This window comes from Mus pahari, chromosome X, assembly GCF_900095145.1.
Source record: "Mus pahari chromosome X, PAHARI_EIJ_v1.1, whole genome shotgun sequence".
Lineage (NCBI taxonomy): Eukaryota > Metazoa > Chordata > Mammalia > Rodentia > Muridae > Mus > Mus pahari.
Genome location: NC_034613.1, coordinates 81,326,555 through 81,341,066, shown reverse-complemented (window position 1 = coordinate 81,341,066; position 14,512 = coordinate 81,326,555). Strand labels below are relative to the sequence as shown.

The following is a 14,512-nucleotide window of genomic DNA, read 5'->3' as shown; positions in this document are numbered from 1 at the left end:
GCAGAGACGCATTGCGGAGAAAGGTAGGGGGCTGGTGTGTCGGGCCAGGGGGTGGGACCAAAAGGCGCTGCGCATCTGTTGAAGGAGTGGATGCGTAAGGAGAAGGGGAGGAGGAACCTTTGTACACTGTCAACCTGGTTGGCGGTGGGATAGTGTGTTGGCAAGGAGGCGGGCTCTCCTCCAAGTGCACATGCGCGACAAGGGCTCCGGGATGAAGCTTTTGTTGGGAAAGCAAGCGGGACTCTTATTTGGACAGTGACCTGCTGCGCATGCGCGGCGCTTCCTGAGGCGGTGGGTGGTATATTAGGCGAAGAGGCGGGGTCGCCCGAGCTGCCGCGCTGGCATTTTCTCCTGGACGCGGAGAGAGTGCGGGTGCCGAGAGGCAGACAGAGCCATTCCCGATCCTCTTGAGTCGTGAAGAAGGAAGCGGCGAAGGGATTGGGGTTCGGGCCTGAGGCAAGGTGAGGTTCGTCCCCAGACCGGGCATCTGCCGCCCCCCCCCCCCCCCCGGCGCGGCACCCTTCCGCCATTCTTTTATCCCGGTCCCTTCCCCTTGGATTGGGAAGCCCCCTCCTCTGCCTGCTCCCAGATGCATACCCTGCTCCCGACCCTTTTCTAATTTGGACCCCCGGTTCGTCCCCCCCCCCCCTGAATCTTTTACTCAGTTCCCTCCCCGAATCCCGTTGCCCGACCTTGATCCCGTTAGACGCTTTCCTCTGGATTCGGAACCTTAATTCAACTTTTCGGATGCCAGGCTCTCCCCGCTCGCCCCCCCCCCCACGCCCCGCCGCCCCCTCAAACTACCGCATCCACAGCTCGTCTCTGACTCCAAAACGGCGGCGCTCAAGCTTTGCCCTGGCCGCTTCGGAGATGGGAGATGGTCTAGCGGGACGACCGGTTACTTTTCCCGCTCCGGTTAGGCCCGGTTCTCCCCCCTCCCGACCGCCCCCCCGGACCTGGCACCTCACCCGCCCCCAGCATCAAAACACACACGCACACACAATTCGGTCCTACGTCTTTTCCTTCTGTAGTGTAATGCCCAGCTCCTCTCTCCCACACCCCCCTTAGGCTCTGCTCTTGCCAGGGAGACGAGAGCTATGGCTCAGAAACCGGACGGCGGTGCAGGCCTCCGCGGCTTCCAGGTGAGGACCCCTGCTCCCAATTCCTCCATTTTAACCCTGCTGACAGATTACGCCCACCGCCGGCCCCTTAGGTCGCGCGAGTGGCAGGATCTGATTTTGCCCTTCTTCCGGCCTAGACTCCGCGGGCTCTCAAATTTCTAGCGTTTATCGAATACGGGGGGAGGGGCGGCCCTTTTCAGCCATCGGTCCCTGCTTAGAGAAAGGGGAGACCCTGTTAGTCAGGGCATTCTGCCCAGAGAATGCGGGTTGGGTAAGGAACCATTTTTTTTCCATAACCCTGACGCGTGTAGAGCAGTCTGTCGCCCCATCCCCCAACCTCTCGCCTCCACCCTCCCTTTCTCCACGCCGCGAGACTCCCCCTCCACCTTCTCGGCTTATCCTCCTCAGTTCCTCCCTCCTCGGGTCTTGAGCTCCCCACCTCAAACCTAACCAGTCCGTCTCTAAACCCATTTGGGGCTCAGGGCTTGCACCACATTCTGCACCAGCCCCTGCTGCCACGGACTGTCCCTCACCTTGCCCTGCCCTCTCTACCCTTAATTAAATTTTGTTCGCGCCCCACCTCCCGTTGACCCGCCTCTGCCCCCACGTCTGAGAACTGTGACGCCTGTCTACAGCTCCCCTGCTGCGTTGCGCCGCGCCCCTCCTTCTCTGGTCTGCCTTGTAAGGCTCAGGAATTGAAATGTTGCCCCTCCTGTATTTGCAGGCTGAGGCCTCTGTTGAAGACAGCGCCTTGCTTGTGCAGACCTTGATGGAAGCCATCCAGATCTCCGAGGCTCCGCCCACCAGCCAGGCCACAGCAGCTGCCAGTGGGCCGAATGCTAGTCCCCAGAGTTCACAGCCCCCAACTGCCAATGAGAAGGCTGATACCGAGGTTTCAGCAGCTGCTGCCAGGCCTAAGACAGGCTTTAAGGCCCAGAATGCCACCACAAAGGGGCCAAATGATTACTCTCAGGCACGTAATGCCAAGGAGATGCCCAAGAATCAGTCTAAGGCGGCCTTTAAGTCACAGAATGGCACCTCGAAAGGTCCACATGCTGCCTCTGACTTTTCCCAGGCAGCACCCACAGGCAAATCAGCTAAAAAGTCTGAAATGGCCTTTAAGGGTCAGAATAGCACTACTAAGGCTGGCCCCGGTGCCACCTACAATTTCCCTCAGTCTCCCAGTGCCAATGAGATGACCAACAACCAGCCTAAGACAGCTAAGGCTTGGAATGACACCACTAAGGTCCCTGGAGCTGATGCCCAGACCCAGAATGTAAATCAGGCCAAAATGGCTGACGTAGGGACCAGCGCAGGTATCTCTGAAGCTGACGGTGCAGCAGCGCAGACATCAGCAGATGGCTCCCAGGCTCAGAACGTGGAGTCCCGGACTATAATTCGGGGCAAGAGGACCCGCAAGGTGAGATTGCAGCTAGCTTCCCTTTGCTTTGGGCCTTTCTTTGAATTGCCTTGGCTCCAAACAAAATAAAGGGCGTGTATTTATCTGTACTTTGGCACAGTTGTAGGGGACGCTGAGGTAAATATTATTCCTGAGCCCCAGTTGTCCACAGGTTGATGATGAGTTGATACAAGGACACAGGCAATATGTGTGTAGGTCATCTTACATTTTGACAGTAAACACCATGTTTTATGCTAGGCAGGCTCACACAGAATCGCCATTCTTGAAGATGTACCTCACTCTCTAGAGAGAACACAGTCGGGAAGAAACGAGTTCAGGGTGAAACCAAGCACTGCCAGTGGTCACACAGGAAAAGGAGAAACCCGCTTCCACTTTGTTTGGTTGGTTTTTTTTTCTTTGTCTGGTTTGGAGATGAAACGCCTGTCTGAAAGACAAAGAGAATCAAAGTGACCAGTGGCTAGTGAGGGATAGGTGAGGATGCCTAGGTACTTCCTAGGATAGCAACTGGGAGGACCCTGGATTAGTAGTGACCCTGAACTTTTCTTCTAATTATACAGGTTAATAACTTGAATGTGGAGGAGAATAACAGTGGGGATCAAAGGCGTGCCTCACTGGCCTCTGGGAACTGGAGGTCTGCTCCGGTTCCAGTGACCACTCAGCAGAACCCACCTGGCGCACCCCCTAATGTGGTGTGGCAGACACCACTGGCTTGGCAGAACCCATCAGGCTGGCAAAATCAGACAGCCAGGCAGACCCCACCAGCAGCACGTCAGAGTCCCCCAGCTAGGCAGACACCATCAGCTTGGCAGAACCCAGTTGCGTGGCAGAATCCAGTAATCTGGCCTAACCCAGTGATCTGGCAGAATCCAGTGATCTGGCCAAACCCCATTGTCTGGCCTGGCCCAATTGTCTGGCCAAACCCAATGGCCTGGCAGAGTACACCTGGATGGCAGAGCCCACCCAGCTGGCAGGCTCCACCTAGTTGGCAGAGCCCTCAAGATTGGCAGGGCCCTCCAGATTGGCAGGTACCACCTGACTGGTCAATGCCTCCTGACTGGTCCTTTCCCTCCGACTGGCCTTTTCCACCTGACTGGATCCCCGCCGACTGGCCAATTCCACCTGACTGGCAGAACTTACGACCCTCACCTAATCTGAGATCCTCCTCCAACTCTCGTGCCTCACAGAACCAGGGTCCTCCACAGCCCCGAGATGTGGCCCTTCTTCAGGAAAGAGTAAGTGCTGTACCTGTGCACTTAGTTTACTGCAGCCCTTCCATTTATAATCAGCCACGTTTTCTGCAAACATGATTTTAATTATTTCTCCCCAGGCAAATAAGTTGGTCAAGTACCTGATGCTTAAAGACTACACGAAGGTGCCCATCAAGCGCTCAGGTAAGTCCTTCTGTCCTTGATGTCCTGTAGGGGCTGACGTCTTTTGCTTATTCTGTCCCCTCCCTCCCATAGCTGATTGGACTTGTGAGGACCCTGACCAGGCTACTGTCAGCAGGGCTGGCTAAGGGGCTGCCACTGGATGGTCCAGCTCCATCCAGGTGCTTGCCTTCTCTCCTACAGAAATGCTGAGGGACATCATCCGAGAATACACTGATGTCTATCCAGAAATCATTGAACGCGCATGCTTTGTCCTGGAGAAGGTAAAGAACCAGGCCTGAGAAACAAGAATGATGGCAAGGACAGGCTTTACAGGGCTGTGACTGCCTGCTTGCTAGGTTCTCCTAACTGCCGTCATTGCATAATCTGTTTCCTTCTGTAGAAATTTGGAATCCAGCTGAAGGAAATCGACAAAGAAGAACATCTGTATATTCTCATCAGTACCCCTGAGTCCCTGGCTGGCATACTGGGAACGTAAGATGGGAAAGGAGATGGAGTATGGTCTTTCTAAGTGATGCTTTTTTTCCCTAAGAGTCTCAGTATTCAGTCACATAGGAGGTCATGGGCAGAGTGGGGGCATAATGATCTCTACTGAGGAATACTGGAGAAGCTAAATTGGTAAGCTTGTGGGGTATTTCATGCAGATGACTGCTGGGTATGTATATATCTATATTCTTTTTATACTCCTCCAGGACCAAAGACACACCGAAGCTTGGCCTCCTCTTAGTGATTCTGGGCATTATCTTCATGAATGGCAACCGTGCCACTGAGGGTAAGTGACTGGCCTTGGAGCTGGGGGTCGGCTACAGCCTGATTTTCCATGCTCACTTTCTATCCCTTGTCTCCTCTCGCCGCCTATCACAGCCGTCCTCTGGGAAGCACTGCGCAAGATGGGCCTACGTCCTGGGTATGATTGGGCTCTTTGATCTGAAGTATCATTTAGCAGCAGGGGAGGTACCAGGGTGGCGTTAACCTCTTGGGGGAGTCTAAATTATGGTGTGGATAGGTAGGAAAACAATCTTTAACTCTCTCCTTCTTTACTCTTCTTCAGTTCTCTGATTGTCGTTTTCTTTTTTACCATCAGGGTCAGACATCCCCTCCTTGGTGACCTGAGAAAACTTCTTACTTACGAGTTTGTAAAGCAGAAGTAAGTGGTCCTTGTAATTCTGACTCTGCTTGATCTGCATCAGAAAAGGTTCTCTAAGCATGACTTATAGCGCACCTGTGTCGGTTCACAGAATTACTCAGAAGTGTTGACTGAAGATACGCTCTCTCAGAGGTAGAATGTTTCTACAGCATAGTTATAAGAGAGGCCTGTCCACTATTCTCATAGCACACATTCTCAGGAGAGGGTGGTCCAAGATTATAAAAACCTGATGCAATAACTTTAGCATAGTTTTTTGCAGACTGCCCATAAACACACTCTTTTTTCTTTTTCTCAGATACCTGGACTACAGACGAGTGCCCAACAGCAACCCTCCTGAGTATGAGTTCCTCTGGGGCCTCCGCTCCTACCATGAGACTAGCAAGATGAAAGTGCTGAGATTCATCGCAGAGGTAATGGGGGGATCGAGGCTAGGTTAACCTGTGGAAGAAAGCTGGGTGATGGTGCATGTTTGCAGTCCAGTGCTGGGGAGGTGGAAATGGTGCCTCACGGGGGTTCACATGGGCTCACGCACAGCCTGCTTGTTAAGAGACCCTATCTCAAATAATAAGATGCATGGTACCTGAGGAACAACACCCAAGGTCGGCTTCTATCCTTGCACATACCTGCACATGTATGTGCACACACATAGCAACACACAAGAAAACCTCAGCTCCGCAATTTACAGATATACACTAGTCATTAACTTATAGACATTCTGCTGCATAATAGATACCCAGGGCTTACTCATTACATCTAGCTAAACTTCATACACCCTGGCAACCACTGTTCTAATCTACTCCTATGAGTCTAGTTTAGATTGTCCGCTTATCAATAAAATTACATTACTTGTCTCTTTGTATTGTCTTACTTACTATAATGTCCTTCAGCTTCACTCATATGGTCACAAATAGTAGGATTTTCATTTTTAAAGGCTGAATAGTATTCCATTATATGTAATACAGTATTTTCTTTTTGCATCCCTCTTACTGATTATGGATTGTTTTTCTTTCTCACTGTAGGTTCAGAAGAGAGACCCTCGTGACTGGACTGCACAGTTCATGGAAGCTGCAGATGAAGCTTTGGATGCTCTGGATGCTGCTGCAGCTGAGGCAGAGGCCCGGGCTGAAGCAAGAAACCGCATGGGAATTGGAGATGAGGCTGTGTCTGGGCCCTGGAGCTGGGATGACATTGAGTTTGAGCTGCTGACCTGGGATGAGGAAGGAGATTTTGGAGATCCTTGGTCCAGGATCCCCTTTACCTTCTGGGCGAGATACCACCAGAATGCCCGCTCCAGGTTTCCCCAGGCCTTTACTGGCCCCATCATTGGCCCCAGCGGTACTGCCACCGCCAACTTCGCCGCCAACTTCGGTGCCATTGGCTTCTTCTGGGTTGAGTAAATTGTCAGGTAAGTGAATCACTTTGAATTAAGCAGGTAGGGTCAGTGGGGGAATTGTATTCACATCCATCCCTACGTAGTAAGGAAACCTATGGTGGAGAAAAGGGAAGTTCAGAGAAGTACTCTTCGCTGTTTATGTTCATTATTGATACAGCTAATTGAATTATTTTCTCCTTTTCTTATATTCACAGATACTGCTCATCATTTGCAATAGTTTTCCCTGAGTGAGGCTAACGCCTCAGATTCCTTCAAAACACGCTATCTAGAGAGCCACATCCTGTTGACTGAGAGTGGCATGCAAGATAAATTTATTTGCTATTCTGTCTTACTTTTTTTTTCCTTGTGTGTTGTCAAGTTTTGGTATCAGAAATAAATGTTGAAATTGCAAAGTGAATTAAGTGTGTTCCTCATCTTTTTTGTATGCATATCCAGAGAGAAGGGGAGAGGGAAAATCAGCTTTCAAATGATGGAAATGTGGGTAGGTCCAACTAATGGTTTGGAAACCAAAGGAGGGACAAATGAACACAATTGTCAATGAAACCTAAGGGCTGGTGTAATAGTTTATTTCACATAAGGAGTGAATGTGATGGGTATGCTGTATAAGAAAAGGAATGCTGAAGGCAGGTGAATGGTCAAAACAAATACCTATAAGAGGTACCTGGGTGGGAAAGAGGACAGGGAGGGGGAGAGGGAAACATAATGTGGTACGGGAAAAACAGGAGGTAGAAGGTGTGGGGACCCTCTAGAATATACCAAAGACCTGGGAGGTGGGAGACTCAGGACTCAAAGGGAGGGAACCTAGATGAAATGCCTACAGTGGGGAGAGGGAGTCCACCTCCAGTAGAAAGACAGGGATGGGGTTGCCATCCCACAGTCAAAACTGACCCAGAATTGTCCCTGTATAAAAGAACTGCAGGGACAAAAAAAAAAAAAGCGACTGAGGGAAAGGAGGTCCAGTAGGACCCATCTCAAGGGGCCGTTCCAGGACCTGACACTATTACTGATGCTATAGTGTGCCCTCTGAGAGGCCCAACAAGCAGCTGAAAGTCAGATGCTGATTCTTATACCCAGCTAATGAACAGAAGCCAGGGACCCCTATAGTTGAATTGGGGAAAGGCTGGAAGAAGCTAAGGAGGGCAGCCCCATAGGAAGACCAACAGTCTCAACTAACCTGGACCCCCAAGATCTGTCAGACACTGAGCACCAACCAGGCAGCATATACCAGCTGATCTGGCCCCAGACACACATATACAGAGGACTGCTGGGTCTGGGTTCAGTCAAAGAAGATGCACCTAACACTTGCTCCGCTTAATTGGAGAGACATTAGGCCCTAGGAAGTGGAGAGGCCTTGGTGGGATAGGGGTGAGGGGGGTGAGGGGAGTGAGGGGGTGAGGACATCCTCTTGGAGACAGGGGTGGATGTATGGGATGGGGAACGGTTGTGTGTGTGAGGGGGGGTAAACTGGGAGAAGGATGAAGTCTGGAATGTAAAAAATGATTAAAGAATAAAAATAAATAATTTTTTAAAAGTCAGAAGTAAAACCCCCAGTGGTGTGAGAGTGGAGGATAGCAGATGAATGGTCGGTGGCTTAGGATTCCAGGATGTTTATTACATCCATGTGGAAAGTGAAATAACTAGGATAGAGGCAAGAATAGTATAACCCCATGAGCCCACTGCCAGTCTCTTCTGTAAGGAATGCCCATAACCACATTAGCCAGAAAGGGCTGAGCTAATAGATTGATTACCTCTTTACAGTCTGGAAATGCAGCCTGTCCGTTAGGAGCCTCACAGTTGACACAGGATCGGGGAACTTCATCACACTTACAGAATTTATAAAAGAGGCCTCAGAAAGCTGCGAATGGATATCCCAGGGTGGGGTGGTACCCAAAGGGCTTTCCCCTTCTCTGAGGAGAAAGAGAGAGGTAGTGGGGGGAGGGATCTGTAAGGGTGGGACTTGGAGGAGAGGAGGGAGAGAGAGGCCTGGAATCTGAATGTAAAGTGAATACGTAATGAAAAAGCCCTTGGTCTTGCTGAGGCTTGATCCCCAGTATAGGGGAATGCTGGGGAGGGGGCAGGAGAGGGAGGAGCACCCTCACAGGGGAGATGGGGAGGGGATGGGGGATTTGCAGGGAGGGGGGGACCGGGAAGGGGATAACATTTGAAATGTAAATAAATAAAATAACCAATAAAAAAGTTTAAAAAGGTATGAATAATTAATGAAAAAGTCAAGAATTTGAAAATTAAAAAGAAAGAGTATATGGGAGAAGGAAAGACAGGATGGGAAATAATGTAATTATCTCAAAAAAATTGTTTTTTTAAAAAAATAGTCTCTCAAGTTCCCAAGGAACTGAAGGGGGATGCAACCCTATAGGTGGAACAACAATATGAACTAATCAGCACCCCCAGAGCTCGTGTCTCTAGCTGCGTATGTAGTAGAAGATGGCGTATTCAGCCATCATTGGGAAGAAAGGCCCCTAGATCTTGCAAACTTTATATGCCCCAGTACAGGGGAACACCAGGGCCAAGAAGTGGGAGTGGGTGGGTAGGGGAGCAGGGCAGGGGGAGGGTACAGGGAACTTTCAGGATAGCATTTGAAATGTAAATGAGGAAAATATTTAATAACAAAATTGAAAAAGAAAAAGAAAAATATAGTCTCTCAAGCAGTGATAATGAGGGATCTTTGTTGCTTAGAAAACAGGGGTTGAGGCAGTAAAACCGCTCTAAGCAGAGCTAGGTGGCCTTTGGCTATGACCCGGACCAGGGACAGCTTGAGTTGCCCAGGCTTTCTCACCAGACACAGAACTAGGCCTAGACCATAACTTATGTAAACACTAGTATTTGGCCGAGCAGTGGTGGCGCATGCCCCAGCACTTGGGAGGCAGAGGCAGGCGGATTTCCGAATTCAAGGCCAGCCTGGTCTACAGAGTGAGTTCCAGGACAGCCAGAGCTACACAGAGAGACCCTGTCTCGAAAAACCAAAACCAAAACCAAAACAACTAGTTTTTGGCCAGGTGAACAAGGCAGGAGCAGGAAACGTATGTGATAGGGAAAAAAAGGGCAAAGACAATCTGGGAAAAGGCTCAATAATGGTCAGGGACAGTGGCCGTTATTCCTTAGGTTCGTGGAAATGTCCAAATTCTGAGAAGAGCCCAGGGTTAGCAGGAGGTTCGGGCCTCAGTCCCTGCCCTGCCTTTTGTCCTTTTAGGTTCCTCTTTGACCTGGGTGTGGCTCCTGGCCCTCTTCTCAGGCATGCCTGAAGAATCACCTGATACCTATTTGGCAGGGATTGTCTCAGCTGCAGGCTCTAGGGGTCTGGCCTGTGGTTCTTCTCGCTTCTGAGTACTCTCTGAGAGGGGCACGTGGAGTGTCTGACGTTAGACACAGTCTTTCCACCTGGGAGGGTGCTTTCAGCATGTGGTTCTTTAACAGTGGGTTTGAATCCAGAGCACCCCACTTTCCCCAGGCCTGTCCCAGTGCACACACTGGGACACACATGGTCTCCACATTCAGGTAAATGGATGTTGCTTTGAAGCTTTAGAAAAGAGACAGCCAGGGCTGGTGAGATGGCTCAGTGGGTAAGAGCACCCCACTGCTCTTCCGAAGGTCCGGAGTTCAAATCCCAGCAACCACATGGTGGCTCATAACCATCTGTAACAACATCTGACTCCCTCTTCTGGAGTGTCTGAAGACAGCTACAGTGTATATAGTAAATAAATAAATCTTTAAAAAAAAAAAAAAAAAAGAGAGACAGCCGGGCATGGTGGCGCATACCTGTAAACCTAGCACTTGGGAGGCAGAGGCAGGCAGATTTCTGAGTTCGAGGCCAGCCTGGTCTACAGAGTACAGAGTGAGTTCCAGGACAGCCAGGGCTACACAGAGAAAACCTTGTCTCAAAAAAAAAAAAAAAGAAAAGAAAAAAAAGAAAAGAAAAGAAAAAAGAAAGAAGAGAAAAGAGAAAAGAAAACAAAGAAAGAAAAGAAAAGAGTAACCCATAGCCCATAAACCCCCAGGATAATTATGTCTTCCCTGAAGCATTGCTATAACCCCCGCCATCACTACCCAGAGCCCAGATCCACTCTCCACATTATATCTGCCCGAAAGGAAGAGGAGTTCAAGTGAGCTGCAGGATCTGTGGGAAGGATTCCAGGCCCGAAAGCCCGGCAGTAAGGCCATCCGGCTCTTCCCCTGCCTCTACACTCAGCTCTAGTTGCTCCTTTGTACATGGGGGAAGAAAAGAGATCTCCCCAAACTCTTGCTGTGTCCCAGACTGTGAGCTAATGTATGTAAAATTGAACAAGAGTAGGGGCTGGAGAGATTGCTCAGCAGTTAAGAACACCAGCTATTTCTTCCAGTGGGTCCCAGTTCAATCCCCAGCACCTACATGGCAGCTCACAACTATCTGTATGTAACTCCACTTTGGGGGATTGACTCCCTTACACAGCCATATGTGCAGGTAAAACACCAATGCACATGAAATAAAAATAAATCATCATTTTTTTTGACAGAGGACTGTGGATTCTCCAAGATATGCTAGATCGAAGAGTCCTGAGCTGCTGGTCTGGGTGCTCACATCCAAGCAGGGTTGATTTAGAGGACAATGTGGTTATAGCAACACCAGAGATGTAGAGGCTACCAGGAAGTTCTAAGGAGCCTGACAAAGGAGTTTGAAAGTGTGTCACTGGGGCCTGGAGCTGACAAAGCAACACCAATGTTTGTTGGCAGCCTCTTTAGTTCCATGGGACTATCACGGGCTTCAGAATGCTCTTCCATCCTGTTCACACTCCAAACCGGATTTGATTCTGTTCCTTCTCTAAAATTCTACTGCAACTTGTATAGCTGGCAAGACATGAAAATATGGCTTCCAATTTAAGGGTCTTATGTTGTTGTAACAGGATGTAATTGTAATTTACTCTCAAATATATTTTTTTAAATTTCCGTGTGTGTGTGTGTGTGTGTGTGTGTGTGTGTGTGTGAGAGAGAGAGAGAGAGAGAGAGAGAGAGAGAGAGAGAGAGAGAGAGAGAATATCATCATATTTTGGGAAGACTTATTCTGGTAAGACCATAAGGGGCTATACTTTTAATAAGAGAAATTTGAAAAATGAGAAAGATTTGATGCACAGAAATTCTACATTCCTAGATTTTAAGATGAAAGAGCTACATAGTCTTTTTGGTTTTTCGTTTTGTTTTTAAGATATGGATAATTCTGTGAGCTCAAAGAACTATCCGGCCAGTATCCATAAAAGAAAAAAAAAGTATCTTTATTTATCTTTATAGCAGCAGGGTGATGACCCAAGCCAAACCGTTCCTGAACTTCTGACCTACACACACCTAGGCAAGAAGGACGACATGGGGCTGGAGAGATGGCTCAGTGGGTAAGAGCACCCGACTGCTCTTCCGAAGGTCCAGAGTTCAAATCCCAGCAACCACATGGTGGCTCACAACCATCCGTAACAAGATCTGACGCCCTCTTCTGGAGTGTCTGAAGACAGCTACAGTGTACTTACATATAATAAATAAATAAATAAATTAAAAAAAAAAAGAAGGACTACATGTTGTTTTAGCTACCTAGTCAGAGACCATCTTAGATGCATTAATAGAAAACTAGTATATTGTCTTTAGGAAATGGCATATCCAGATATTTGCTTGGCCTTTGAGTCTTAAATGATTGGCACAAGAACAAAACCCTAATATGTGTGGCTTTCCCCCGGAGCAGTGTCTTAAACAAATGGTTCCCCTTCGTGTCTTGTTTTCTTTCCTTCTCCAGTCTTCCTCCAGTCTTGTGAGCCTCTGATATCTTCCTGATGGAATTATTTTATTTAATTTTTTAAAAGATTTATTTATTTTTATTTATATGAGTACACTATAGCCATCTTCAGACACACACACCAAAAGAGGGCATCAGATCTCATTACGGGTGGTTGTGAGCCACCATGTGGTTGCTGGGAATTGAACTCAGGACCTCTGGAAGAGCAGTCAGTGCTCTTAACCGCTGAGCCATCTCTCCAGCCCAATTGTTTTATTTACAAATATAAGGAAAAGAGAGTCATTGATACTAATTCCACCTTTTCCACTGATGTGACTTTGGGCAACTATTTCCCCTCTCTGCATCCTCATTTACCAGTCTGTAAAGGTAGATGAGGAAATAAAGCCATTAGGGAAAGCTAAATTTCTATCTACTATCCTATATTTCCAAGCTATCTTTGCTATTGTGTTGAAGTCATAAGACCGTGTCTGGCCAGTGTACCTCCAGGATAAGATACCTATTGGGAAACCATGGTCAAGCAAACTGCTGGTGGGAGATCTCCGGATGACTGTTTGGGTGTCTTCATGGTTAAGACTGGTGCAGAAGGCATGAGAGCAGGGAAAGACTGAGATAAGCTCTCAGTCTGGGGCCTGGCCTCAAATTTCTCTGTCTCTGCCACACCAAATACAAAAATACAGTGTTCTCCTGTATGAAAATTTCAAAACCAAATCTAACTAAACAATAAACAGCCATAAAGAATGAAGAAACAACCGGGCGTGGTGGCGCACGCCTTTAATCCCAGCACTTGGGAGGCAGAGGCAGGTGGATTTCTGAGTTCGAGGCCAGCCTGGTCTACAAAGTGAGTTCCAGAACAGCCAGGGCTATACAGAGAAACCCTGTCTTGAAAAAAACAAAACAAAACAAAACAAAAAAGAATGAAGAAACAGCTGGGTGTGGTGGCACACACCTTTAATCCCAGCACTTGGGAGGCAGAGGCAGGCAGATTTCTGAGTTCGAGGCAAGCCTGGTCTACAGAGTGAGTTCCAGGACAGCCAGGGCTACACACAGAAATCCTGTCTCTAAAAACCAAAAATAAATAAATTAATTAAATAAATAAAATAAAAATAAAAGAAAGAATGAAGAAACAGTCGCCTGAAAGGGCACTTTGGCATGTGTTTTATAATTTGGAAATCAAATAGCTCCTTTTAAATTTTATTAACTTTAATTTTGTGTTAATGTGTACTGATTGTACACAAATCCAGCCTTTTATCACCACAGAGCAGATACCACTCCCAACCTCAATTAAGCATTATTCTGTATTGAGATCTATGTACTTTAGTTTTTATTGCTGCTTTATTTCCAGCTTTATTGAAGCACAATTGTAGAGCTATATGCACCATACATAGTAATATATATATATATATATATATACATATCTATATGTATATATATATATGCACACACATTGTAAAATGTTCCATAATAATTTAATTAATAATATTCATCTGCTCCTGTAGTTAGGATCTAAGATTTACTCTTTTAGCAAATTTGAAGTATACAGGCCAGTGCTATCTATTGGTACTGTGCTATGTATTAGCTCTCTAGATTCTTATTTACTCTGATGAACCAAAAATTCATACTCTTTGACAACACCTGCCCCCAAAATTCAGGTCCTGGCTCTCTGCTTCTGACTGTTTAAAGATTTCACATATAAGGAGGTCATGTGGTATTCACCTTTCTGTGCCTGGCTCAGAGTTTAATTAGTTACGCTACACGGGGGGATAATGCTCAATCTCAGACGTTATCTGTTGCCAGATAAAACTAATGCCAGATGTAGGATACCTCCTCTTAAGTTGTTATCCACAGTTGTTCCAGAAATCCCCAAATTAACACAGCCATTGCTCTTGGTTGGCCACCAGAACCTGATTGTAAATCATTACAAACTTGGCTCTCACGACATGGAGAAATCAGGTGGGACTGACCAGGAAGCGTCCTACCTGCTCACTAGCTTTCCTAGTGCCAAGAGGTGCTAATACAAGTTTCTGGGTGACACAAGTCATCAACACTTTTCTCCAACTCTGAATCCTGTGAGCTACAATAACAACCAGCACAGCAAAACACACCCATGGTTGCAATAGTGGCATAAATGTTATTGGAGTAATCAACTGCATTCTACTCTCTGGTTTGCTTTGAGATCTACTCTACAGGATGAAACATGTGTCTGGTTCAGTAAATCTGGCCAGGAACCCAGGGCTGGAGAGCTCATAAGCCCCAGGTGGGAATCTACCACTATCGTT

The 14,512-nt window shown here is 47.7% G+C and overlaps 1 protein-coding gene across 1 annotated transcript; it reads left to right on the top strand.

Annotated features, from left to right (window-relative positions):
* The first annotated feature begins 281 nt into the window (after nucleotides 1–281).
* Maged1 (MAGE family member D1) lies at nucleotides 282–6,866 on the top strand. The gene is made up of 13 exons (XM_021187810.2): nucleotides 282–461; nucleotides 1,069–1,142; nucleotides 1,846–2,541; nucleotides 3,099–3,773; nucleotides 3,869–3,932; nucleotides 4,113–4,192; nucleotides 4,312–4,403; nucleotides 4,622–4,701; nucleotides 4,794–4,836; nucleotides 5,014–5,076; nucleotides 5,372–5,486; nucleotides 6,096–6,481; nucleotides 6,664–6,866. The coding sequence occupies exons 2-12, from the start codon at nucleotides 1,098–1,100 to the stop codon at nucleotides 6,471–6,473; spliced, it is 2,331 nt and encodes a 776-aa protein (XP_021043469.1). The 5' UTR covers nucleotides 282–461; nucleotides 1,069–1,097; the 3' UTR covers nucleotides 6,474–6,481; nucleotides 6,664–6,866.
* The last annotated feature ends 7,646 nt before the right edge of the window (nucleotides 6,867–14,512 follow it).